At 38.6% G+C, this 25,248-nt stretch overlaps 1 protein-coding gene across 4 annotated transcripts; it reads right to left on the bottom strand.

Moving 5' to 3' along the window:
- Positions 1–4,287: 4,287 nt before the first annotated feature.
- mpp2a (MAGUK p55 scaffold protein 2a) lies at positions 4,288–23,985 on the bottom strand. 4 transcript variants are annotated; one of them, XM_044331731.1, is made up of 15 exons: positions 23,911–23,985; positions 22,888–22,991; positions 17,947–17,995; positions 16,284–16,384; positions 15,923–16,078; positions 15,580–15,750; positions 15,221–15,328; positions 14,433–14,552; positions 14,211–14,342; positions 12,103–12,205; positions 11,481–11,549; positions 11,121–11,282; positions 10,121–10,323; positions 8,582–8,710; positions 4,288–8,423 (listed from the first exon to the last, which is right to left on the bottom strand). In XM_044331731.1, exons 3-15 carry the CDS (start codon positions 17,975–17,977, stop codon positions 8,247–8,249), a joined length of 1,662 nt encoding a protein of 553 aa, XP_044187666.1. In that variant the 5' UTR covers positions 17,978–17,995; positions 22,888–22,991; positions 23,911–23,985; the 3' UTR covers positions 4,288–8,246. The 4 variants fall into 4 exon arrangements, with proteins under 4 accessions (XP_044187666.1, XP_044187667.1, XP_044187670.1 ...); XM_044331732.1 differs by lacking the exon at positions 23,911–23,985 and having other exon boundaries at positions 22,888–23,895; XM_044331735.1 differs by lacking the exons at positions 22,888–22,991; positions 23,911–23,985 and adding an exon at positions 22,726–22,877.
- Between the last annotated feature and the right edge of the window lie 1,263 nt (positions 23,986–25,248).

A 25,248-nucleotide genomic window follows, 5' to 3' on the forward strand; every position in this document is an offset into this window, starting at 1 on the left:
AATAAAAAAAAAGATAAATAAATGTGCTAAAAGTATCAAAATGCTAAAGTCAGTAATGGCCCAGTGTGTTGAAGTGGGCTTTTTCCAGTGTATAAAAATGTAATATCTGTAATACTTAGTTTTTTGGGTGCAGTATTTTCCTATAATATACTAGAAAGGAACTGATATGTAACTGTATATTTATTGGAAGGTTCCTGGAAAAGAACTATGTAATTTGGTATTTATTGTATGGGGAAATGGAGACAGTGTCCAATTGTTACACTCAGTTAATTCATATCTAGATTAAGCTATAGTCAACATGAAGTTTCCAATAATAAATGAATGATGATGAATAAATATTTGGGGATAAACAGGATGATTGGATTTAAATGGAGCAGTTCTTTTAAGGAAATTCCTCTGTAAAACAACTGCTCATATACTCAACTAACTGAACTAAAATCATTTTTTCAGAATGTCAACTATTTTCTCTTTAATTAGTTCCAAACTAAATGTATGCTAAGGCGTTCGTTTAGAAAGCTGTACATTCTCTCACACAAAGTTTTCTTTGTTTTCTTAATTTAATTTATGGTTACAATTAGGGATGTCACTTTCGGTTAATTTTGCTTTAGACAGACCGACATCCATTAACCGATAACTATAACCAATAAATTTCCTCTAGCTGTTAGCCTTGGAGAAACGTTCCAGGACGTTTTGGACTTGTTTTCACTCGCCATGAATTTATTTCCTCTGTGGTGGAAAACACGTTACATGAGCCTTCAGAAACTCCTGCAGGTTAAACTGGATTAAGAAAACACTTTTAGGGTTGACTAACTCTAATACACTCACTATAAACAGACTTTAAGACACTTGCTAGCCTTGCAACATTAATGCTACAAACAACCTATAATGCAACACTCTGAGTAGAAGTTGGTTTTACGCTGGTACTTTATGCATTCAAAAAGAATATCTGATGTTGTGAACATGTAATTGTCTAGCTGCTAGCGGAGTGTGTATGTAAATTAACCCATAGACCAACATGTGTAACTGGTCAAAAATATTCTTGGCGGTTGACGGATTAACAGTTTACTGTTGACATCCCTAGTTCCAATATCAGTTGCCAAAGACAAAGCATTGTAGTTTATTTCTTAACAAGACAAGGTCACAACCTAGTATAAGGCTGGACAGTGTATGAAATGCTAGGGGGATTTTAATTTGTACGTTGTCTGGTTACTATCAGACATAGACATTGCAAGTTTGGTGCTGTACAATATTACAATTAAAATAATAATTATTAAATACATTGCACCAGATTTTGGATGTAGACTATATAAAAAAATATATTTTATACATTTATACCCACAACATGAAAAATAGTTTTAGTGCAGTAACTATCAAGTTAATCATTAATGCTGAGTGTAAATGACCCCAAAACAGTAGGTTCCATGTGTGTGAAGTTTGCATTCGTAAATATATTTATTATATTGCTTTTATTTTATTTACCATGAACATGGAATTGCTAAATTTTGAAAGACACTAGACACATGTAACACGCGGACATTGACAATAAGTTACGCTGGTGATGGCACACAGATCCTCTCTTCTCATGTAAATGTAACATGACACAAACAGGTTTTATTTTGATAAACTGACCACACATTGGGAATCTAGGGTTACTTTCTCGCCTGACAAAATATTTAAACTTAATAAAGTGACGTATTAATAGTCCTACAGCACCCTGTTTACTAGTGCCACATGTGAAACATGACTGTGTCCGCGTATCTTCCACAGGTTGGTGCTCCCAGTGTCGAAGCCTCCATGTGAGGCGCTTCAGCCAGTAAATGTGCTTTTAAAACTTATTTTGGGAATGCACTTAGTCCCGCTGAGAGGCTGGGTGCCTGCAGACATGATTATGGAAGCGCTGTAAATGCCCCCTGATGACGTAATAAAAAACCGAATCCTTTTCGAAGAGCAACAGCCAGTGGGGAAATTCCAACACTCAGCCATCCGACCAATGGTGTAACTTCATCACTCAGTCAGTGAGTCAGTCAGAGTTGGACAGACATTTGGGGTTATAGGGCTGGTCAATGGCCAGTCCAGCCAAAAATATATTAAAAGACATGCTGTTGTCTGTCTTTCAGAGTTTCAAGTCTTTGTGGCCATTAGTCTGTAAACAAATAATATTGATGGAGGAGAGCCAGGATGATTCATAAAGGACGGATCAAGGGAGGGATGAAGGGGTGAGGGTTGAGGGTCGAAGGGTGAGGGATGAAGAGATGAGGGTCGAGGGGTGAGGAATGAAGGGATGAGGGTCGAGAGATGAAGGGATGAGGGTCGAGGGGTGAGGGATGAGGGTCAAGGGTTAGGGATGAAGGGACGAAGGTCGGGGGTTAGAGATGAAGGGATGAGGGTCGAGGGGTGAGGGATGAAGGGATGAGGGTCGAGAGGTAAGGGATGAAGGGATGAAGGTCGAGGGGCGAGGGATGAAGGGATGAGGGTCGAGGGGTGAGGGATGCGTGTGAAACGGTAAGATGTGCAGCTCATAGACGCAGGGATGAAACAAAAACATGAGGCAATTAAGACGTAGGGAGCAGGCATGTGGGGATATACGACCTGGTCCTAGCTGGGGCTGAAGCAGTCTGTTGCCGCATCGTAGTGGCGGCAGGATGGAATCATCCGTGTGCCAGTGCGGGGGGCGAGAACCCACAAGCGAGTCGGCTGGAGCGGTGGTAGAACTGCAGGCTGTGCAGAACTGGAAAGCCTGGCTTTATAGGTTGCGGAGGGGCGGGATGGCAGAGGCCAGAGTGAGAGTGCTTGCGGGCACAGAGTTAACAACGGCTGGAGCAAGGGGATCAGTGACGGGGGGTGCTGAAGACACAGAAAAAACATTTGGGTGTTGGGGAAGGGAGGGGAACAGGAATAGAACAGTAGGAAATTGAGTGGGTCCATCAGAGAGATCTTGCATCAATAGATACCCAAACAGCCTACAAGGCAGACTATCAAATTCCAGCTACATAGGTGTGAGACCAAGTATACATATTATAGGAAAACATGAATAGTATATTCTGTATGCCTCCATATTTGACATGCATCAAATAAACCGATATCATATTGTATGTGTGTATTATTCAGTCTAGTTTGCCTAATGTTCCAAGCCTTAGAAATGAAACAAAAAAATAACTGCAATTTATTCTCATCATCTCCCAGGTCACAGACCAAATGCACTCTACCTTCCTCATTTACATACTTATATTGCCAGGGATAAGATACCGCTTCTCAGGTGGACATAGCATAGAGTTCCACACCAAAAGGTTTGTCTTCTATCTATTTGAGGGTCTTTAGAAAAGTAGAAAGGTAGAAAAGTTTGGGAACTCCTCACCAAACTGCATTTCAGTTGGTGCAATCACCAGAGGCAGTGCATGTTCTTCGGGTCTCATAATTTGGATATATCAGTGTTTGTCAATTGTTGATGTTTTGTCTTACTTATGCATCACCATGTGACCCTGCACCTCATCTTATAACAGACATAGTTATAGAAAAATGATTAGGGAATGATTATGAAGTTACAAACCTGTAAAATAAAGTGTTACCCATATGTCACTGTTGGTAAACTGTATAGTAACATGCTTTACATGCTTGAGTGCAAATATGCAGGGCAATGTAAAGGTTTTACAGAGGATTATGTGTTAGACAAGGATGAGGATATACAGAGGACAGAGTTCAGCATCCCGATGGCCTGAGGAGAGAAGCTTTTTCTCATGTTGGACTTGTGGTGACAGAGATGTTTGTCTGAGCACAGAAGCTTGAATAGTCCATTTTTAAGGTGATGAGTATCCTTCCTAATCATACTAGCTCTGGTTCTGCACATTTTGCTGTTTAAATCCTGCAGAGTGTGTAGATCTGATGGTACAACACTCTCTGTAGGGCTCTCCTTGTTGGTGATCTGGCCTATCAGTATCAGCAAACCTAACAATGGACTTGAAGCTGTTCCTGACCACATCGTCATGCATGTACAGGTTGTGCAGGAGGAGGATGAGTATATAACCTTGGTGGTGGCTCTTGCCCAAGCTGACCACCAGAGTTCTGGCTGTGAGAAAGTCCAGGATCCAGCTGTGTATATTTTAATATAATATAATATAATATAATATAATATAATATAATATAATATAATATAATATAATATAATATAATATAATATAATAATAATATAATAATATGTTTTCCTTCCTTTTCTTTATTTAAACCTGTGTATGAATCTCTTCTGATTGTAACCACATTCAGAAAAGAAATTCTGTCTACAAAAAAGAAACAGAAAATCAAAACTTATTTAATTCAATTTGCAAATCAGTCATTTATTCAGTATAGATAGACAGAAGCATCAACAATGTCTGATTCTGCAACCAACAGTTTGACAATAAAAATTTGCTTTGAAGAGAGGCTACTAATACTGTGTGTAGAGCACAAGTGCCATGTCTTTCTGCACAACCAGTTAAAAACAATACTCGTCATTGTATACGAGAGCTTTCTGGGGATTTCGGTCAACCTCCCAACAGACCAGAGATGAGAAAAAAGTTGCAAGGTTAAACTTTTTACTGTTGATTACAGAATTGCATTCCAATTAGACATTTGAAACTGAGTCCATTTACAGTGATAGGACTAAGCTAAGGAGAACTCCACAAATGTTACACCTCAATACGTACTTGTCATGGGGAGTACTACTCAGTCTGTGAAAATAGTTACATAATGCTTTTTTTTTAAATTTTGCTCTGAGAGGATCTTTCTTAAGTCTGATGATGTCATAGTGACATCATCAGGCTTGGAGACAAGATTTAAGACAGAAAACCTACATTAAAAACTGAGGATGTTGAGTTTGAAACACAGCATTTAGGAGGCATGGAAGTGTTTAATGAAGAGATGCTACTGACTTGCATTATGGGAAATGTAGGATGTAGTGTTTTTGTAGCATACTAGCTCCTAAAATCAGGATATCTCAGCCTCTGCTTCTTCAATTTTGACCATACTTCTTAAAGTATCTTCTGAGTCACTAAACATTATGACAAGCTGTACTAAATTACCAGAGTACCTCTTTAAAGTAACAGTTTTTCACCCCAGCATTTTGAAATGAAACCCTTCATTGGTACATATTTAGTGCATATACAGTATACACATGATGTTACGCTGTTGGCTTCATATTCTATGTCTAAATGACCAGGTTCCAAGCTGTTTATTCCAAAAGCAAATTGTCAATGTGCCATGTTTTTTAAGGAAGTGAATAAAAACTGCTAAAGCCAACTTACATGTTACTGTGATTATGTAAAGATACAGTGACTAAAATGGTTTTATTGCATTCATGAGATTTCATAGAAAAAGGACAAAGTGAGGTTTTGGAATGTCCAAATGCGGCATATCTCAATACCAAACACTCCAGGTAACAGAGATCCAGATATAGCTGCCAGACAATTATCTGTTGTTTTCAAGCCACTTTTTTTTTTTTTTTACATTAATCACTAAACAATTTATTCTGCATCAAAAGTATTCAGTAGCTGCCACAATAAAAGAGTACAAACAAGCTGCTCAAGGAGCTTTCTGCAGTTGGCACCATGGACAGTGTTACATGTATGGTGGCCTAAGAGTGCACAACACAACATTTAATAAAAGCAAATTTGTTAAAATTTTAATTTGCTTTGTACTTTCACACTTTTATTTGCTTCATTTTAGTCTGTTTCTAGCACTTTATTCCTGTCTAAGTGTTCTTGTGTTATCTTGTTTCCCTCTCAATTATTGCTGTGTTGTTCACTCATAAGGTACCATGTACATGTCTTTACTGATGACATTCTCAAAGTTATCACTGAAGTGTCACATACTGTAAATACTAGGCAAGAATCTCATACCTACTATATCAGTATCTATATATCACTGTGTATCTACATGCTATCTACAAACTGTTTACAATTGAGTTAATAAATACAACAAAGAGGTGAAATTATAAATACTACAAAATAAAAAGTGCAAATTAATAATGACAATGTGTGAACAGAATTACTCAATCTTATGAAATACAATGTAGTAATAAAATAGAGCTTCTGTACAAAGTTTTCTGTGTATGTGTGTTTTAATGTTGAGGGGTTTCAACTATGTAATGTAATGCCACCTCTATTAACTATGCTGAGGGTCCTCAGAACTTGGGTAAAACTGGCTGTGTTCATGAGTATAAACTGATCTTTTTTCAACTGATGTATCTGACTGATTTCACGTTTAGATATTCTAAGCTTGCGTGTTGCTACATAACCTCAGAATCTACAGTTTCACACCTGGCGGTAGTTTTGTTTCAGCACGTTGTTGTTTGATCGCTTCATGGCTGACTTCTCCAGTACCAATAAAAGAACAAGGATACTGGTGGAAGGCAAATGCTATGTGGAATCTATGTTACTTAAATAAAAGCTTTGAGATGCTAATTTATGTTTCACAAACTTTTAAACCATTATGTGGTTGGCGACAGCCCAAAGTGAAAGCAAATGTTTTTGGCTTATGACCATTTAAAACAATGCAATGACCCCTCATCACTGTCTGCATTTGTCTACCAGCTGTGTCATTGTTTTATATAAATATTTTTTTTTTTAAAGTAGTACAATTAACAAATAAGTCACAAGGAAAAAGCAACAACTAGGAGAAATATGTACAGGTTGTAAACCACTGGTGTAAGGGATTGTTTGGCTATAGCCTAGCCTGAGTCAGCTAATCATCACTATCATCAATGTCAATACATATGTGATTTGCGGATTAGCTGCAATATGTAGCTGTAGTAGTTGCTGCCAGTAGTTGAATATAATTAAATTGTTATCATTAATTTTCAGTTCTTATTAACTAGGTCGCTAGCAAGAAATTGTCAGTTGCTTATTGGCTAGTTAGCTAGCTAACAATGGCAAAAAAGACACTATGAGATAGACCTAGAGAACCAAGTATCATGTGAAAAGCTGACACTACATTTGGGAACAACTCTCACACAGACTTGGTTATAATGATACAGATTTTAACAAGTCCTCCACTGTGACCTGGTTGTTAGATGTGATCACAGTACTTGCATACAACCAATTAGACCCCGCAGATCGTTCCAGATGTGGCTTTTTCTTCCTCTTACTACTATTATTATTAATATTAATGTGCATATTGTTGTGCTTTTGTCTTTTTATCACCTCTATAAGTTTTTTGTGTTCTTGGAGTGTCTGTGTGTGTCACTACAATAAATAAAAAACAAGAAAGGCAACCAATGCTTGCAACACTGACAGAGAGTGGATGAACTGTGAGGTTTGCTTGTCACTTGCCACTCGCTCACACTTAATTTGTCAAGTATAACATTCTCCAATAAGACCTAATTTTACATTCTTGTGGCTTCTGCATGATTGTGTTGCAGATAATCTGCTTTACACATAATTTGCTCACATGCACAGTGTTGCATGTGTACATGTATCAAATGTTCAAAAATGTATTATGTCAAATGGCTTGCCTTTTTTATTTCATATTATAAAAATTGAATACTTTTGGGGTTTGTGGACTGTCAGACCAACAAATAGACAATTTTGACATCTGTTTGGGTTCTTATGATGGGTGTTTGTCATTATTTGACACATTTAATAGGTTTAAGATTTGGTCAGTTAAATGGAATAATAATCAGTAGATCAATGTTGATTGAAAAGAATCTTTAGTTACAGCCCTTGCCTCAGGTTTGCTAGTAAATGTTACTACCCCCCATAGCTTGCAGATTAAGGGTGCTGATCTGTCTCATGAAATGTAAACAATGACAATGTCTGCTGATGATCAACAGTAATGGCACAACTCATTTAGAAACATACAAAAGTATTCGCTCCAAAGTCCAGCCACAAACAGGGACACACATACACTCACAAACACACACACACACACACACACACTTGATGTGTCCAGGTAAAATCTGAAAATCTGACATTCAGGACTTCATTAGTGTTTTTGTTCTATTCCATCCTCCCTGTACTTTCTACACTGAAAAATAGAACCCTGTTTAAATAATGGATGAGACAAGAAAATATTCTGTATGTTATCCTGCAACACTGTTACTTTATAGCAAGAACATAGTTTTGTTCTGATGCTAAGCTACTGCTAAAGGCAGATTTAATCACTGTGGAAACTTATGAAAATTGAAATAAGAATATCCATTATTTACACAGTGGTATATTTTCAATGCGTCTTTCTTGTTCCTTATGTTCCCTCCCTCCTCTGCTCTCGACAGCCTCTTTCTAGAAAACCCAGGTGACAGGGACCCACTGGGGGTTTTTAGAAACTGTTTCCAGGGCGGCTTTGACAGTGCGGTAGGTCTCGTCCAGGTTGTCGTTGATGATGCTGAGGTCAAAATACTGACCGTAGGCCGCCTGGATTTTAGCACTCTCGTTGCATGTCCTCTGTAGCTCTTCATCCTGAAACAGAGAACACATGACTTGGCTTTACCCACTGTTGAGGATGTGAGAGTGAGAAAAGACAGAAATCACACTATTTCTAGTTGCTTGCTACTTCCACAATTGGCACAGCCGAAATTGTTACTTTTCTACACGTGTGTACAGTAAATGTTTCTTACCGTAAGTGTCTTATTAACCACCTCTGCCTCTACAGCTGAGTGATTCATCGCCTTGAGGACCTCGAAGTCTGGAGACTGAAGGAACACCACATACGGCAAGAACTCGGAGGTCCTCAGCACTTTGAGAGACTAGAATGGACACACATATGCAATATGAATACACACACACATGACATTGAATGAGTAACTTTGCACTCTGCTACAGTGTCTGTTGTTAAGATGCCCTTGAGGACGGCACATGACACCAAATAAATACAACCATACTTAAAATGTTTCTGTGCTGTTTGTGAAGAATCAAAAATATAATACATCCCTAAAAAACACCACATGCTACAGGCTCAAAAATTGCCATAGAGTTGAAGAAATACCTCTGTGACACTGTGTCTACAACAATTCAAAAGAATAATTTTCTCAAAGGTAGTATTTTATAGCAGGATAGTTGTATTACATTACAGTGCACGAGGGTTTCTATTTTTCTGGTCAGTCAGTGTATGTGAAGCTTGAAGTGCCATGGAAAATAATGACTGAAGGAGAAGTTCATTTTGGTTCCTTAAAACTGCACTAATCAATATTTCTATATTATCAGTGGCTTAAATTATTATGTGTAATGTAAAAGGTCACTCATAGTGATCAACCCACAGAGAACTATCACCCGCCTCAGCGATTTTCCTCAGCTCTATGGAGTGTTTTAGCATTTTTTTACTTATTGCTTTGGCTTTATGCCCCAAAACTTTACTGTCTTGATTCAGTCTCACTGCTCTCATCAACTCTGTTTCTTGCAGCAGCTGCATTCACAGAAAAAGCTCTAATAAATTGCTATGCTCAGCACCAAACAGCAGACACACAAAGTAAGGGACCAGCTGGTGAACATAGTGGAGCATTTAGCAGCTAAAGAGATATTTTTCTCAGAAGTTGGTGAAGACCAAAACCGAGCTAAAAGGACAGTGAATGTCGGTCTTGCATGTGTAAGGTGGACAGAAACATGACATGACTTGACAAATCAGTGCTAATGTTGTGTCATGTCTGTTGGATGTATTTGTTATAATGTTTACCATAACACCTTCATAAGGAGATGTTGCATTTATTCTATTGCACTGTATATTTTCTATTTTTATGTCTGTAAAGCACTTTGAAAACCATAATTTTGAAAAGTGCTATATAAATGAAGGATATTATACAGCATTATTATGTTGTGTATAGAGTGTGTTCTGCTGCCCCCATATGGCTAAAAATCAACCAGTGTAGGATTTGAAAAATTTCCAATTTTGGTGCTCCCCAGTGGTGGTATTAAATACACTGTGGCAGAAACCAAAACTCATCAACAAAATAGTTGTTTAGATTTGTCTGGCAGTTGTTCTGTGGCCCAAATACATCACATCCACATTCTATACAATGAAGTGGTAAAATGTTAATATAACTAATAGAAATTGTGGCCAGATCTAGAAAAATTTGAAGTTGAAAAAACACAATTGGTGCCACATTCTATTTTGTCTTTTGGTGATTCCATAATGTAACTGTATGTGTTTGTATGTGTTGAACCTGAGGGTTGGCATCCAGTATGCAGACACGTCCTGCCTCCACCACCTCATGTATGGAGTCAATCTTGATTCCATACAGGCTGCCGTCGTACTCTCCATGTTCAAGATAGCGCCCGTTCTTTATGTCAGTCTCCATCTTGCTGCGGCTGGTGAAGGCGTACATCCGACTCTCGCGCTCCCCCTTTTTGGGCTTTCTGGAGGTGTCTGGAGGACAGACACAAAAACCCGGTCGTGTAAGCTTTTTGTTAAAGTCTTTGTCAGCATCACACATTTTACCTGTATCAGTATGTTCCTGCTCTTAACTGAAGCTGTAGGTTCTTTACACAGAGAGAAATTTTCAAGACTCCATGTTTTTATGGCTGCATCATTACATCAAATAGAAATATTTTGGATGTCTTGTGCATAATTGTATACAGATTTTCCTAAAACATATTTGGTATCTTTGGAAACTTTTGGATCTCCATGAGAATTCAAAATAAAGTTCAGTGGGTTTATAAAAATATTTGTACTGAATAATCCAAACCCCGATCTAGCCTGTATTACCACTTCAGGATTGTTCCATAATATACCTCCTGCTTATTGAGCAACACTGCACCAAAGCTAAAGCAAACGTCTGAAACAAGGGATTTATAGTAGCTGTATCTGGATAATTTGATAGTTCATCAAAACAAAACTTAACATAGTTTTCAAAAAGTTCTGTCTGAAAGGACTTTCCTGGGAAATTCCCTCTGGTACAAAGTCATGATACATTTTACATGTCCTAGTTATTACTAACAGTAATGGATGAATGAACAGAAAAAAACAGAACTATAAAAACTAAACCATGCTCAACGATAATTATAAGAAAACAACATCACAGTTATGTTCACTGTTTGATTAATGCATAATGTAAACATTTACAGTGTAAACACTATAAAAAGAAAAAAAACAACAGGTAATTTAAGTGCTTTTCAAACCATGACTCTAGCAATGGACTACTTCAATATATTTAGATTTCATACATGGAATGGTGGTGCCAAAGAGTTGTGGATCCCTCAGAAGAAGATTGTTCTTCAGTCTCCGTCTCCCCACACCCTGGGCACCAATCAAAATCAGAGTTTTTCTCTTGAAAGGTGGGACCTTGGCCACCTCCTCGTAGAGCAATATCTCATGTCTGTCAAACTCTGAGAGAGGAATAAAGGGAGGAGGGATTACAGAAAGAGAAAAGCAAAGAGGGAAGAACACAGGTGAAACTACAGATGTAAACAGGGAAGACTTAGGAAGCAAATAAAGAGGAAAGCAATATAATTTAAGGCCTACAAGCACATACTTCAACCACAGGGCTATATAAGTTAATTAATATAGTAATTAAGTTTTGTTACCTGCATTTTTAGTGGTCACATACATCATCTTTTTCTTCTTCTTCCCTCCAACACCAGTACACAGATTTCCTATCACACAAACAGAAATTCTTAAAAAGGCTAGTATTATTATTAGCAAGATGAATTTGAAAAACATGACTGTGACATCTCTGGGCTTTCCTGTCATCTTGATATTCTTCAGACAACATGTGGTTTTGGAGCCTGTTTTCTCAATATTCAAACTATACTCAGTGCAGAACTGAGACATTTGAAGTTTTGGTTAAATTTAGAAATGAAAGCCTTGGGTTTATGAAAACTCCTCTGAGCTAAAACTCCCAACTGACTGGTGTCCTATGTGCTTCGATTTATATATTTTCCTGGGCATTTCTTTGCAGACCTGGTACTTCACCAACCACCAGATGGCAGCATAACACAGCAGAAGACTAAAGATGTGAGCAGCAGCACACAATTTAGGGAAGAATCAATAGAACATAGTTACTAAAACCATAGGCTACATCTTTGACTCAAGACAACTATATTTGTCAACTTAAAGCGCCTTTACTTAAAATTTACTTCATTATTAAATATTCTTTTATTCATTATCAAAGTCTTTAATTCATTTTCACTGTGCTATTTCAGTCACCTGCAGGTGCCAGTTCCACATCTCTCTTGACAAACGCTTTCCTCTTCTCCTCCAGCATTTGACTGGGTATCAGCCCCGCACTTCCACCCTCCACATGACGTGCCTGAATAGCGCACACACACACAGAGAATGTATAGACGGGTGACAAATTAAAGGTAAACCAACATAAAGTGTCTTAGTAAGGTGTTGGACCACCAGGTGCTGCCAGATTAGCTTCAGTGCACCTTGGCATTGATTGTACAAGACTCTGAACTCTGCTGGAGGGATGACCACCGTTCTTCCAAAAGATATTCCCTAATTTGGTGTTTTGGTGATAGTGGTGGAGAGCGCTGGCTAACAAAATACAAAATCTCCCATTGGTGTTCAACTGGGTTGAGATCTGGTGACTGCAAAGACCATAGCATATGATCCACATAATTTTCATACTATATGAAGGATAAATCATCTGACAAAATCAATTTTTTCCACATCTCTGTAGACCAGTGCCTATGGTTTTTGCACCTCTGAACTCTCAAATGTGCATTCATCTTTGTAACGTGGGGTTTATGTACTGCAACCCTACTATAATACCCCTCTCTATGTAACTGTCGACGCGATGTAATTGCTGACACAGTCTGATCACGTCCTGCATTGACAATCTCAGTCACCTCAGGAAGAGCTGCTCTTCTGTTTTTCCTTTTATGTCACACTAATGGACGAGCGTCATAAAATATGCGCTGTCGACCACAATTTCCAACCCTATTTACTGATGTCTTTCCAATAGATCTAAATGTATGGAATGAAATTAGGGTCATATGTAATGTAGTTGTGTATCACCATATCTGAGTGTGTGAAAACATTTTGATGAAATGAATTCAAATGTTTGAATATGTAAAAAATATCTGAACTATTAGATTTAATTTTTGAATCTGTAAGAAAATCTGTAGCTGTGCATGACATTTTGTGAACAAATGAAAAAGATTTCCACAAATAATATCTCATGTGTGAGTGCATTAAGAAGATTTGCACAAAGGTTTGTTTGCAGTTAGAATAAAAAATTTTGCAGTTGCACATTTATCTGTTTGTGGGTGAAAAAAGTGAGCACAGAACTCAATTGTATGTGTGAATCCCAAGTTTACAGCTACTTATTGAATCAATAAGTACAAATCAAACCTACGAGTACAAATACTTTTGTCCCACATTTGACACTTCCTCCTGAACAGCCAATGGGATGCTCTGAAACAATTGGGACGTGTCTGCTGAAGGTCCTGAAAACATGCCCCAACTGAACAGCCTCTTAGCCTATGAATTTAATAATTTACTACTCATGCCAAATTATTAAATATGCCAAAGTCCCATATAAAAATACACAATTCAAAATAGGCCTTGTTTGTAGGTGTAAGACAAGCAACATGGATGATGTTTTAAAAAATAAAGTAACGTTAGGAGCCACTGTTTAATTTGGCACCTATTTTGTGGGTAAATGTGGACTTATTTCCATAAAAATGTAAGTTAATTGACTAGGTAACAAGTGATCCATCACCAATCATTATGCTAAATTGTTGTTTTTTTAAAAAAAATGGAGTTTGATCAAAACATTTTTACACATTCACACATTTGGATGTATTCATACAGAAAGTTTTCACACATTCAGATATGGTGATACACAGCTATAATAAATATGACTCTAATTTTATTCCATATACATGCAGATGTCACTTAAGTCACTATTCTTATTGAAACACTAGCCAGTTGAGCAGTCTTTGTGACTGAAGCTCCTGCTATCATCTTTTCCTCTTGCCATCTTGATACAAAATCAGAATCAAATGGGCCTGCTCAGCATTTGTATACATGCCACAGAGCATGATCGGATGTTAATTGCTTAATTTTACAATGCATTCGTTATACTTCTCCACTCATTTATTCAAGTTTTTGCTTTGATTTGTCATCCATCCATATTCACCCGTCTCCCGTTATATTCACAACAAGCATTTGAATTTGAATCTAAAGGAAATCAGAATTTGAACATCTTTCTATCTGCTGTAGAATCCACAAATTAACATAAAGAAGTGAAAATTGATGCACACACATATTTATATACACAGACACATGGTGCTTCTGTACTCCACCTGCCACCAGTTGACGTCATCCTGGTTGACTATCTGCAGGATGTCCCCTGTCTCAAACCTTAACCCCGCCTCCTTACAGGGGATCAAGTTGTCATTGGCCGGATCGTAGTCATAGTGACACTTAAAGAACACCTGGAAAAAAAGTGCAAGTGAAGATTCACAATTTATGCCTGTAATTATCATGTATGTCTGCTGTCTGTCTGTGGTGTTTATATCTGTCACCTGTCTGGGTGGTATTGCTTCATGGTAGCTGGGCAATATCTTCAATACCACACTTCCACTGGTGGCTTGCAGCTCCTCCTGCAACACCCTGGGGTCCTGGCCCACCTCTCGTCCATTCACCTGTCAGCACAGTGGATGAAAGTTTATGAATTGACACGCAAATTAGTATATTTGTGGCACCAGATTCAATGGAAGATGACAATTTACCCAGGAAAAAAAGAGGGCCCAGGACAGAGCATTGAGGTACTCCACAGTTAAAATTGGACAAGGATAAGTGATTACATATTCACTTTTTCTTTGGACAGAGCAAGGCTAGCTATCTCCCCCTGCTTCCAGTATTTATGCTAAGCTAAGCTGTAGTTTAATATTTAGCATAATACATGAGAGTGGTATCAGTCTTCTTATCTAACTGTCAACAACAAAGTGAATAAGCATATTTCCACCCAAAATTGAACTATTCCTTTAAAAACCACTGTCTCAGTTAAAGAAATATAGTGTTTATTGAGAGATCAAAACTTCCTGGTGAGTAAAGGTGCCCTGTGGAGTTTTGTAAACAAAGTAAAGTTCAGTACCTGTCTTCTTCTTCACTGCCTTTGTTGGTGTTGTGCTACGTTTGTTGGTGCATTATTGCAACCAACATTAGCAGATTAGCAGAATAGTTTGACAGGATGTGAATCTGGCTGAATACTCGTGCGTATGTGTCCTCATGTGTGTGCATGATACTAACACAACGGAAAAAATGCTAGTGGTCAAAAACACCACATGGTACCTTTAATGGTCTACCTTACCTCTTTGATGATATCTCCGACATGCAGCAGTCCTTGCTGATCTATCATCCCTCCATGGAGGATGCGGGCTATCACCAGCTCACCACCCTCCACCTTGAATGTCACACCCTGAAACACAATTCATGTAGGCTATTGTTCCAATCATCATGATGATAAAATCAACATCTACAGTAATAAGTAAAGACAAACTGCACATGTCCTGGAATTGGAGTTCAGTAATTTGATTAAAATATAACTATTTATACTGCATTTTTGATGCACAGATTAAATGCACTAGGAAAGTTTGGAGCAGAAACTGTGCAAACCTACATAGAATGAATCAGCTGTGTCATATATGTTAATGCTATAATGTTACCTACCAGATGCTCCCCTGCCACTTTGCGTATGCCCACCATGCGGATCGCATCAGGTGGCGGGTGCAGGGTGTGTGTGTGGCCATCCTCCAGATCATTATCCACAAAGTCACATGGGCTGGGGGGTGGGCTTTCACACACCTGGGACGCCACTGAATCATGAGTCTCCAGTAGAGACTGACAAACCAAAAGAAAAAAAAATACAATGTTAGACACAAAATATAAAAAATGTATTACTATTAAGGCTTTTTTGCTGTTTTTATTTTAAGACATTTTGACAGTGGACCATATTTTAAATGTAATGTAATAATACAATATGTTGTTAAAACTGTGTGTATGTGTTCCACACCTGGAAGTGAGGCTGTACGAGTATGCGGGAGAGCTCAGCTGCAGTGTCGGAGCGTTGTGTGAAGGGGTCGAGGTCTCTGAGGATCTCCTGCAGGAGCTCAACGTTGTTCTCCCTCACCGCTGACAGACGTGGCTCCTTCAGGCTTTCCTCTTGCTCCTAACACACAAACACACACACACACACATACAGTTATATACATAAAACATGGATACACACAGACACAACACCATGATAGAAATGCATCTTTAAGTACAGTACAGACAGATAAAGACACATAAGTGTCTTTACTAGTGAATATGCTTGCACATACACACAGTTCTGTAAGTGTGTGTGTGTGTGTGTGTGTGTGTGTGTACCACACCAGAGGGCTCTCCATGATGCCTTTGAGGTAGATGAGGTCCAGGTCATTGGCCGTGGTGGAGCTATTGGTGCTGTCGCTCATTGCGTCCAACATCTGGGGCACTATAACACACATACACACACACACACACACACACATGCATACAGAAGAGGGAAGGGACAAGGGAAATCAGACATTGATAAATGAGACAGAGCTCTCATGGCTGTAACTGCAGGGCTGTTTTAAAAGTCTGATATGTAATATCAATCGTTTTGGCTTTATTTGTACTCACAAAAAAACCCAAAACCCCCACTAGTGCCCTTTTCCCTTCAAATTTGAAATGAAATTGTAAATTTTTTGTGATCATAGAATTTTCCAAATTATTCTGCTGGAATAGGTTTTTGTTTGTAAAAGTGCTACTAATAATAAAATAATCAAAGTCCAAAATGGTGCCGTGTATGTGTTGGTTAAAGGTCTTCATTGTCAGTGTCCAATTCAGAACTGGAAGATATCAGCCAGCATGAATTTCTGCCACTGTGCCTTTTTTTTAATGCTACCACTGGGAGTGCCTGGGAGGTGCCAAACCACACACACAGGGACTTGAACTAAATTAACCTTTTTGTAAAAAGAAGTAGATAGTTAAGGCCAGGGCTTTAATAGTAACTAGTAACATAGAGCTAATTATAGCCTACTAACTAACAGCTATGTCCTTGTAGCCAGATACTAGGCAAACAAATAAATACATATTTTTTAAAAATATAAATAAAAGTTGATTTGATTTGGCACATTAAGATTAGTTTACCCATTATGTGGAGTACTACAAAGCCTGCTGAATTAATTGTATCATGTTTATCGAGGATATTGCTAAAGTCTGAGAAAACAACCTTGATGATGTCATAGTGACGTCATCTCTGCTTGGGCTTTTGGGCTAATTTTCCACAGAGCAATACTTAAAGGGCAACATGAAATTAAATAATTTAACCAACAGACCAATTTAGTGTGTTTTAGTTTGCAATTCTTACGCAAATCACAGACTTTTTTTCTTTTTCTTTACTCTTCTTTATATTTAACTTACCTTAAATGTGAAATGTGAAATTTATTTCATGTCCTCACCTTTTCAATGTTGTTTATTACAATATTGATGTTTATAAATCAACAGAGAGCCTGGCAAGAAGTGTAGATTTTGAAACACATAGAGATTTACCCAGCATGGAGGCTGTGATGAAAGATGCTATTGATCTGCATTGTGGGATCCAGTGTTTTTGAAGCTTGTCCAATATATACTAAAAGTCATGATATCTGGGTCCTTGCTGCTTCAATTTTGACCATTCTTTCTTTTAATCTGTCTCTTGTGAGTCCCTCAACTTTATGGAAATGCAATACTATGCAGTGCTCATTTGAGTTTACTTTGAACCTCTTTTCCCTCAGTCGTCTACAAAGAGCAGCCTTGGCAGCTACTATTACCTGAGTAGAGTTCAACAGGATTGATCCAGCTTTTTCTGAAGTCATATTTAAAAGAAATAGTAGTTCTTCTACTAAAGTCAAATATTCTTGTACTCTTATCCATGTTTTTACTCATTGAAGAGGCTTTAAACTGGATATTCAGGCATACCTGTATACAGAAAACATACTGAATAGACATATGGTGATAGGAGCTAATGAGGAGGAATGTGTGTGGTCTCACCAGGCTCTGTCCTGGTGGAGGCCACAGGCATGGTAGAGCTTCAGTCAATCTGAGAGAGAGAGGGAGAGAGAGACAGAGATAGACAGATAGACAGACAGATAGAGTAAACCGAGTGGAGATTTTTTTCTGTAACAGTGAGGTCAGCAAACAGGAGGAGAGTGACGTTTTTTTGTTTAATCTGCTGAGAAGGTATGTTGGAAATACAGTTTTCACCCTCAAGTGACAAAGTTCAGTAAAAACTCCTGGATGCACACGCAAGAGTAATGTTCACATTAGATCAGACACATATTTTAACCAGTGCACCCTTTCAAAAAATGAATTACCTCAGCCTTTACTGTTTCTTTCCACTGTCTGCAACCACAGCCTTCAACTGTTGGGTTTTGCAGCTGCGCCGGAGAAGTGTGAGGGTTAAATGTCTTGCTTAAGAACACCTCTACAGCGCTTCTTCCTTTTCTGCCTAGACTGACCCTGTCATACTGCTGCCTGAAAACTTCTTTAGCCAACCTCTTCCAACCTCAGGTCTCTAATCACAGATTTTTCAGCAAAGAAAACACAGATTACTATTATAATTCCTTCAGTGTGTACTGAAAATCTGCAGATTCTTCTTGTGATGAATGGCTTTAAATGTGCGTGTTTATATTACAGCCCTGCAGGAATCATATGCAAACTCCTCCCACCACAACACACAGCACAACAATCACACACACACACACACACACGGCAGGCAGTGACGTCAGCAAGGGTGGATGGAGCTCCAGCGATTGTTCTGGAATTGAACATCCATACGGAGAGAGCGAGAGAGAGGTTGACAAAGATAGGAAAGTAAAGAAAGAGAGAGAGAGAGAGGTAGGGGAGGGGGCCATGTGGGCGTAACTAATCTAAACATCGCCATGACAACATACACAATACAACAGACGGACAGGAGAACAAAGAGGCACAGCCTACCATTTAACTATATTTGACATTTCCAGCTTTAACACTATCTATCTATCTGTACATTGCTATCATAAAGCTGCTGCTAAAGCTCATTGTGGCTGCCATGGAAACCTGCCCTCCTTCAGTTTTGCCTCCACACACACACACACGCTTACATTGCTGCTTATGCTAGAGTAGGCATTACACAACACCTCAGGCAACAGAAGAGTGGAAGAGATGATGACGTAGAAAAGAAAACAGCTCACTTCAGACAGATTTAAGAGCAGTTTCTTTTTCAAAGGAAGTTTTCAAAGATGCAACCTGACACACGGCAGGAGGAGGAAGCTGGTAAAAAATCAGCGCTGGCCAGTACTGGATTTTTCATGCTGTTACCAACATCAATATGAAAGTTTTACATATATGTCGGTGCTTTCTGGTGTCCCTAAAGTACCTCAAATATATCTTGGCATTTCTGTATTGCTGAAATATACACTGATACTGATATGTACTCAGTTGCCAGTTTTTTTTTTAGCTTAAACTAATGCAAATTACATACAACAGCCCTGCAGTAAACCTTCATAAAGGTTATAATGCTCTGTTTTTCTTGAACCCGTCTTACACAAATTGATTCACCTTATGGTTATTGTTGGTTCTGTGGTTTGTGCTGCTGTTGAATTGTACGGGGTTACATACTGAGAGGTGTTCTTCCACTCGCTGAAATAAATGAGGTGGAAGAAAGATGAGGAACTTCTGCCATTAGAAAGGAACAGTGTGCCTAATAAACTGGCAACTGAGTATGTGATAAACTGAAACTGGCCAATAATACAGTGTTAATGTGCCAGTCTGCCTGTACTAAAAATAAATCTATTCACATTCTATTCCTTCTGCTCTCAACACACAGTCATTGTACCCATGATCATCGACAATGTGTTATATTGCTATGTGCTATAGATTTTTAGGTCTGATGGCATATTTGCTGTATGTTCATTTGCTCTGTCTTTCAGGTGTTTCTTGGTGCATCTCATGTATAACACTATGTATATAGTGTTACAGTTTATGGGCAATGTTTACATATGTTATTCATACATTTAAAGGTGCTTTTAACCATTCTTTCTTTCTTTTAGGTGGCAGAAACTGTAAATCAGCTTGTCTCTGACAAAATGAATATCCCAAATAAATTCCATGATGTTATTAATTTGTTGAGTCTGATTACTATTACTACTACTATTGTTAGTACTGTTTTATTTTTCTCTCTTTTTGTTTTTTTGGATTAACTGACTGTAAGTGTGTGGAAAAAGCTGCTGCAGAGGGAAACTTATTAGATTTTATGATTTGTATATCATGATGTCATTGTTCTGTTGTTTCTTTGTTATTTTTTCATCCCCAGGAGCACCTTAAAGGACAGGTTCACAGTTTTTCAAGTCTGTCTTAAAACAACAGTCAGGAACCCAAACGAACATTGAAATAGGTTTTTCTTGCCATAATCATTCCTCCTGTTCATACTGACCATTAGAAGATCCCTTCATGATCCACTTACAATGGAAGTGATTGGGGACAAAATCCACAGTCGTCCTGTGCAAAAATGTATTTAAAAGTTTATCTGAAGCTAATGTGAACATGAACATTCATATATGATATATGAGTCAAATCAAGTAGATATCTTTCAATGTTACAATCTTTTTAGTGCCAAAGTTCCTCTTTTTGTTACTATACTTCCACCACAGCTCAACAGGGAAACACTGTCCCCAGGAGCACACTGTCCAAGGAAACACAAAGAGGGAATCTGATGCTAAAAAGACTGTAAATGTAGCAGATATCCACTTGATATGACTAACTCAGACTGATGAAGCCTCATGTAAGCTTCACATCAACTTTTAAATACATTCTTGCACTAAATGACTATGTGGACACTAGGGATGTGCAGAGAGCCCAGTGCTTGTATTTGTATCTCTATTTGTTGAGGCAGCAAAATTATTTATATTTGTATTTATATTCAAATAAAAGTGGAAATAGCCATAAAAATCCAGTTTTTGCTTTTATTATGCTTTTTTTTAGGAGTCTTACGAAGGAGGTCTCAAACTCGAGTCTCCCAGATCATAGACGACTGCACTGACTACTGAGCTAAAGCAAGTGCATCGCAAATGCACAGACAGACCTCTACCTATTTATACACCCATAACACAGAGACAACACAGCAGGTAACATGTAGAGAAGAACTTAAGTGGTGATTCTTGCTTTGCACTTTTCATTTACTGCCTATTTTTTACAACTTAACTTTGTGGAAAGGAGAAGGAAAACAACAGGTTATGGAGAGTCCCTTGAAAGCACTTTGCTTGTGTCAGTAGCTCAGCTTTATCTCTGGGGAACACCCCCAACTCTGGGAGTGATGTCCAAATTAGGAAATGTACAGCATTCAGAAGGTGGATGTGACTCCCTTCAAGAGAAAAACAAATCATTTTTAAAATATTTGTACAAATTAAATGTCCGTAAAAAAACAACAAAAAAACGCTATTTGTGCTTTGCCAAATAACATATTTGGATTCAGACACACCCCTAGTGGACACACTGTGGATTTTGGCCTCCATCACTTATATTGAAAGCACATTTGAAGGGGATCTTTTAACAGCCAGTATGAACAGGAGGAATGATTACAGCAAGGAAAACCTCTTTCACTGTTCATATGGACACCTGACTGTTGTTTTAAGACACACTTGACAAACTGTGAACCCGTCCTTTAAAGTTCCCTGGACTTACTACATGTGAAACTAACTAGGCGCTTGGCCCTGTATTATTTTTTATAAATTAAAAAGTAATAATACAAACAAAAAAAGTAAAAAAGTAGTGAGTAAAATAGCTCCCAGTTGGGCTCATCACTGTACACCTGAACTACAAAAACAGCCAAACATACACTGCTGTGAGCTCCATCTGCTACCCTCTTCCTCCTCACCTTGCCTCTACCTCCATCCTCTTTCCCTCTTCATCTCTCCGTTCCTGTCCCACCTGCTATCCTCCCTCACTGTTTTGTCCGCTTCTTGCCCCCTCATCTTCCCATCCTCAACTCCCTCCATTGCCTCAGGATCCTCTCCCTCTCCTCTCTCCCTTTATACTTTCCCTCGCTTGCAGCCCCCACCCCTAATGTTCCCTCTTTCCTCTCCTCCCGACATCCTCCCCTCCATTACTCCCTTATTTATTCCCCCCCTCCTCCTCCATCACTGCCCCTCCTCCCTCCGTCTCCTACCATCTTCCATCTGCTCAGCTGCGCCAATATATAAAGAAAAAAATGTTGCCAGGCGCAAACACTCACACACACCCACACACACATACACGCAACACAAACACACACACCTTACCTTGATGTGAAGATACAATGTTGTTCTTTTTCCCCTCATTTTTTTCTTGACATTATAAAACAATTATTATTATTATTATGCCCAATGGGGTGTAATGGGTATTATGTGTGTCTGTGTGTGAGGGGGTGGGTGTGGAGTGGGTGTCACTTGAACCACATCAGCACTGTTTGTGAGTGTATTTCATAAGCTCGTCTCTTCATTAAACGTTTGTAGCATGATAACTTTGATATCACTGGCATTTTTCACCTAACACACACACACACACACACACACACACACACACACACACACACGCAGAAGGGTCTTCTTATTAGTCTCAGGGGTCATATATAACAAAGCGTGCTGAACACACACACACACACACACACACACACACACACACACACACACACAAAAGGCTGGCCGACAGAGAAAATGCTAACTCAACAATATTGGAGTAAATGCTGGTCGAGTAGCGCTATTATGAGCGTACTGTTTTATTGAAGTAGCTACACACATATTGTCACGCACGCACCTTTGCCAACCTGGTGGTCCAGTACAGCTGCTCTACAATAGACCAGTCTCAGTGGGAGGAGAGAGAGAAAAAGGAGTACAAGATGCTCTACAGCACCTGCAATACATGCCGCCTGTTAATAAAGCCACCATGTTTGTGTTGAATTAAAAGCCCTTCACCTACCTTTCAGCACAATGAGGCAGGCTTCCCGCTGTCTGTGATGTCTCGTGCGTTTCTTGTTGTCGTCTGGCTTCGTTTAGCCGTCAGCGGCGGCAAAAGTGTCAATTCTGGCAGTAACATACACATGACTTCCGACAGTATTTCAGAATAAAACCCTTTTGGCAACAATATGCAGTTTCAATTGTTGAAACGGCATATTGTTGCTTCGGAATAACATATATAGAATGGACCTTTAAGTACTAAAATATATACAGTGTGAATCAGGAGTTGATTTAAAATGTTAAACAAGTAAATAATCAGGCCTAATTCACTTAATTTTGAAGGTAAATGCGATATATTTCCGGTCATTCTCGACATATTTTTGGAACCTTGACACCAATCGACGCGGTATTAATATAGGGCCAGTGTGTTGTTTTTCTTTTTGTGTTTTTCTGCCCTCTTCAAAAGGGGTAATCAAAGCAATTTTACAAATGAAGATCAGTTTACTCGTCATGGGAAGTATACAGCTGTATATTGTCTCTACAACCCAGGTGATGTCATAGTGATGTCACCAGAGTAGAATTGGGGATGTGGAGACGTCTAACAAAAACATGCTACTGAACTCCATTCTGATAAATTTAAGATCTAGTAACCAAAGGTCAGGATATCTCGCCTTGGTTTTGACCATTCTTTTCTGAATTTGTGTCTCAGAGGTCGCTAAAACTTTATAGAAGTGTAAATGTCTTTTGGGTCACATGAAGAGATTTGGTATAAATCGTAATCTGCTAGATGAGACAGAGAGGAAATGTTAATGTCCTGTGTCTCTCTTGTGATAGGTTATTATTTTAAAATTCAGCTCTCAAGTTTGTGATTGACCTACTACTGTCATTTCCTCCTCTCAAGTTTGTGATTCTGTTGTTTTGCTGCAGCATCATCAATTTAAAGCGGTATACTCCAGCAATTTAGTGTTATTTACCATTACCCGTGTGCTCCTGTGGTAAAATACTCCTTCTCCGAGCTTCTCATGTGTGCTTTTATGTTATTTACCCGTTATTTCCTTATATGACCAGGAAAGTCTTCACGCAGCATTGTGGTTAGAAGGATGCTGTAGCAGCAGACATGCTGTATTTTTCCTGTATAAACAATGCAACAGCACGGTGCAGTGGAGAGATCGGAGTATTACATTTGAGTTGAGTCAACTTGTGATTTGATGGGGTGATGAGTGATGGGTTGCACTTTTTATTACAGCTCAGTAATAACAATTAATAAGGGGTCAATGGGTTAATATCTTGGGAGCAATACTGGGAAATAATACCATGGTGAATACAGATATTTAAACTAGGTAATATCTTGGTAATAACAATGAGACTATTTGTAATACTGGGATTTTATTTCTCTAAATGGGACAATATAAAGTGGGATCTCACGGTGATAATGGGGCGGAACCTCTTAGTAATATCATGGAAATAATGAGGTGATAATGGTATTATCTTTGCAATTATTGAAATGTTCTTCTCATGTTTTTGCCCTTCTATTACCATATTACAGCAAATAGACCCTAATATTACCAAGGTGATAGTGCCACGATATTACCCAATTATTACTACTGTAATTAATATGATATTATTCCACTATTACCCCTCACACGAGTTTTCAGTGCTCATAGACTGGGAAAGCGCACTCTATGAGAACATTTAATTGTGATTCATTCTAATATAAAGGTGCAATGTGTAGCATTTTTGAATATGACCATAGAATTTAACCGTTTGAATATAGTAATTTTTGGAAAAACTATAGACCATGGACTCAACATGTTTTAATTTCACAGCTCACAGCTTTTGCTCTGTTTGTTCTCAGAGGAGGGTGCCCTGTTTCATTAATGTGCTGGAAAATAACCTGGCAGATGTTCCTGTGAGTGGAACCCATTGGCTCACAATGTGAAATGCAGGTTAGATTACTGTAGAGGCTGCCAGTTTTCTTCAACAACATTTATGACTCTCAAACCTAATGCAGTGATGAAATCTTAAACCTCTAATGACTGATTTTTTGGCCACTTGGGCGCAGTGGAAAAAAGCTGTAAACAACACTTACGTTATCAACTTATCAACTTGCTATGTAAGTTGATATGGCAAACACTTGCCTTTTTACCCATCCAGCAGATATGGAGCAACATTATCATTCATTTGGAGTCATGTTTCTGACTGCCATCTTTTAGCTCTGTTTTTGCTCTCCAATAACTCCAGGGAAAAAATCTGGCTCTTTAGCTGCTAAATGCTCCACTATGTTCACCAGCTCTGCTGTTGTGTGCTGGGCAGATAGTGTTAGAGAGCTTCTTCACTGAAAGCAGCTGTCTGCTCCTGCCAAAAACTATTCTGTGAGAGCAAT

This window comes from Thunnus albacares, chromosome 17 (genome assembly GCF_914725855.1).
Source record: "Thunnus albacares chromosome 17, fThuAlb1.1, whole genome shotgun sequence".
NCBI classification, from domain to species: Eukaryota; Metazoa; Chordata; class Actinopteri; order Scombriformes; family Scombridae; genus Thunnus; species Thunnus albacares.

Coding starts and splice junctions, on each gene's coding strand:
- mpp2a (XM_044331731.1), bottom strand. CDS start 17,977: ATGCCTGTGGCCTCCACCAGGACAGAGCCTG. Junction 15,329..15,579: donor AAGTGGCAGGGGAGCATCTG/GTAGGTAACATT, acceptor ATTGTGTTTCAG/GGTGTGACATTCAAGGTGGA. Junction 10,324..11,120: donor CTTTGGCACCACCATTCCAT/GTATGAAATCTA, acceptor TCTGTCCTCCAG/ACACCTCCAGAAAGCCCAAA.